Genomic DNA, 920 nt, shown 5'->3' with positions numbered 1-920 from the left:
GCGCCGGGAAGGGGACCGGCCCCCTGGACTCCAACCGCTCCTCCTACGACGTCTTCCAGCTGGAGTTCAACGACGGAGCCTACAACATCAAGGGTGAGTCCCCGGGGGTGGGTACGGGCTGGGGGCGGTCACGGCCATTGGGGTCCCCGTGGTGGCTCATGGGGCCACCTTGTCCCCTCTCCCTCTGCCTGCAGATACCACCGGGAAGTACTGGATGGTGGGGAGCGAGTCGTCCGTCACCAGCAGCAGCGACACCCCCGTGGACTTCTTTTTTGAGTTCTGCGACTATAACAAAGTGGCTATCAAAATCAATGGCAAATACCTGAAGGGTGACCACGCCGGGGTCCTCAAGGCATCCGCCGACACCATTGACGCCTCCACTCTCTGGGAATATTAATGCACTTTAGCGTACCTCCCGTTGCCAACTTCTCTTTCCCCTCCTCCGTCCTTTTTTTTTCTTTTTTGGGGTTTTGTTTCTCCTCTCTGTAAAAGGATTTTCAGACTGGCTTTCCCTTCCCTCCCGCCGTAGAGTTGGTGCGTTACGTGGGAGGTGGGTCTCTATAAATCTCTGTAAGAACTGGAAAAGGGATGGGGCAGCCTGCCTATAGCTTTGTAGAGGGGTCTGTCTCTATCCGCCCCCACCTCCCTCCTCCCTCCAGGTTTGCTGGGCTTGGAAACTGCCGTACCCCCCCTTCCCGGCCCCGAGCATCACCTTAGCTAGTTTATTTTCCTCTCTTTGATTGAAAAAAAAAAAGGGAATAAGATCACCTCTCTGCTCGCTTCTGCCATATCAGCGCTGGTTGGTGCCACCTCGGTCTGTGCTGCCAGCGTCCCCCGGAGCATCCGTCCCATCCCACCCTGCTCCAGCCAGGGGCAGAGCGATGGTGCTGGGCTCAGCCGCCTCCTCCCGGCTCCCCCCC

The 920-nt window shown here is 58.0% G+C and overlaps 1 protein-coding gene across 1 annotated transcript in view; it reads left to right on the top strand.

Annotated features, from left to right (window-relative positions):
- Positions 1 to 397, top strand: part of FSCN1 (fascin actin-bundling protein 1) — a 15,553-nt gene extending 15,156 nt beyond the window's left edge. Inside the window, exons 6-7 of the mRNA XM_009889231.1 lie at positions 12 to 93; positions 195 to 397. Coding sequence (XP_009887533.1) covers positions 12 to 93; positions 195 to 397 — 285 coding nt within the window. The remainder of the gene's footprint in view (positions 1 to 11; positions 94 to 194) is intronic.
- Positions 398 to 920: the final 523 nt, after the last annotated feature.

Source organism: Charadrius vociferus, unplaced genomic scaffold (assembly GCF_000708025.1).
Source record: "Charadrius vociferus isolate BGI_N301 unplaced genomic scaffold, ASM70802v2 scaffold787, whole genome shotgun sequence".
In the NCBI taxonomy this organism is placed as follows: Eukaryota; Metazoa; Chordata; class Aves; order Charadriiformes; family Charadriidae; genus Charadrius; species Charadrius vociferus.
The sequence above is the reverse complement of the archived record's forward strand: the minus strand, read 5'-3'. Positions and strand labels throughout refer to the sequence as shown.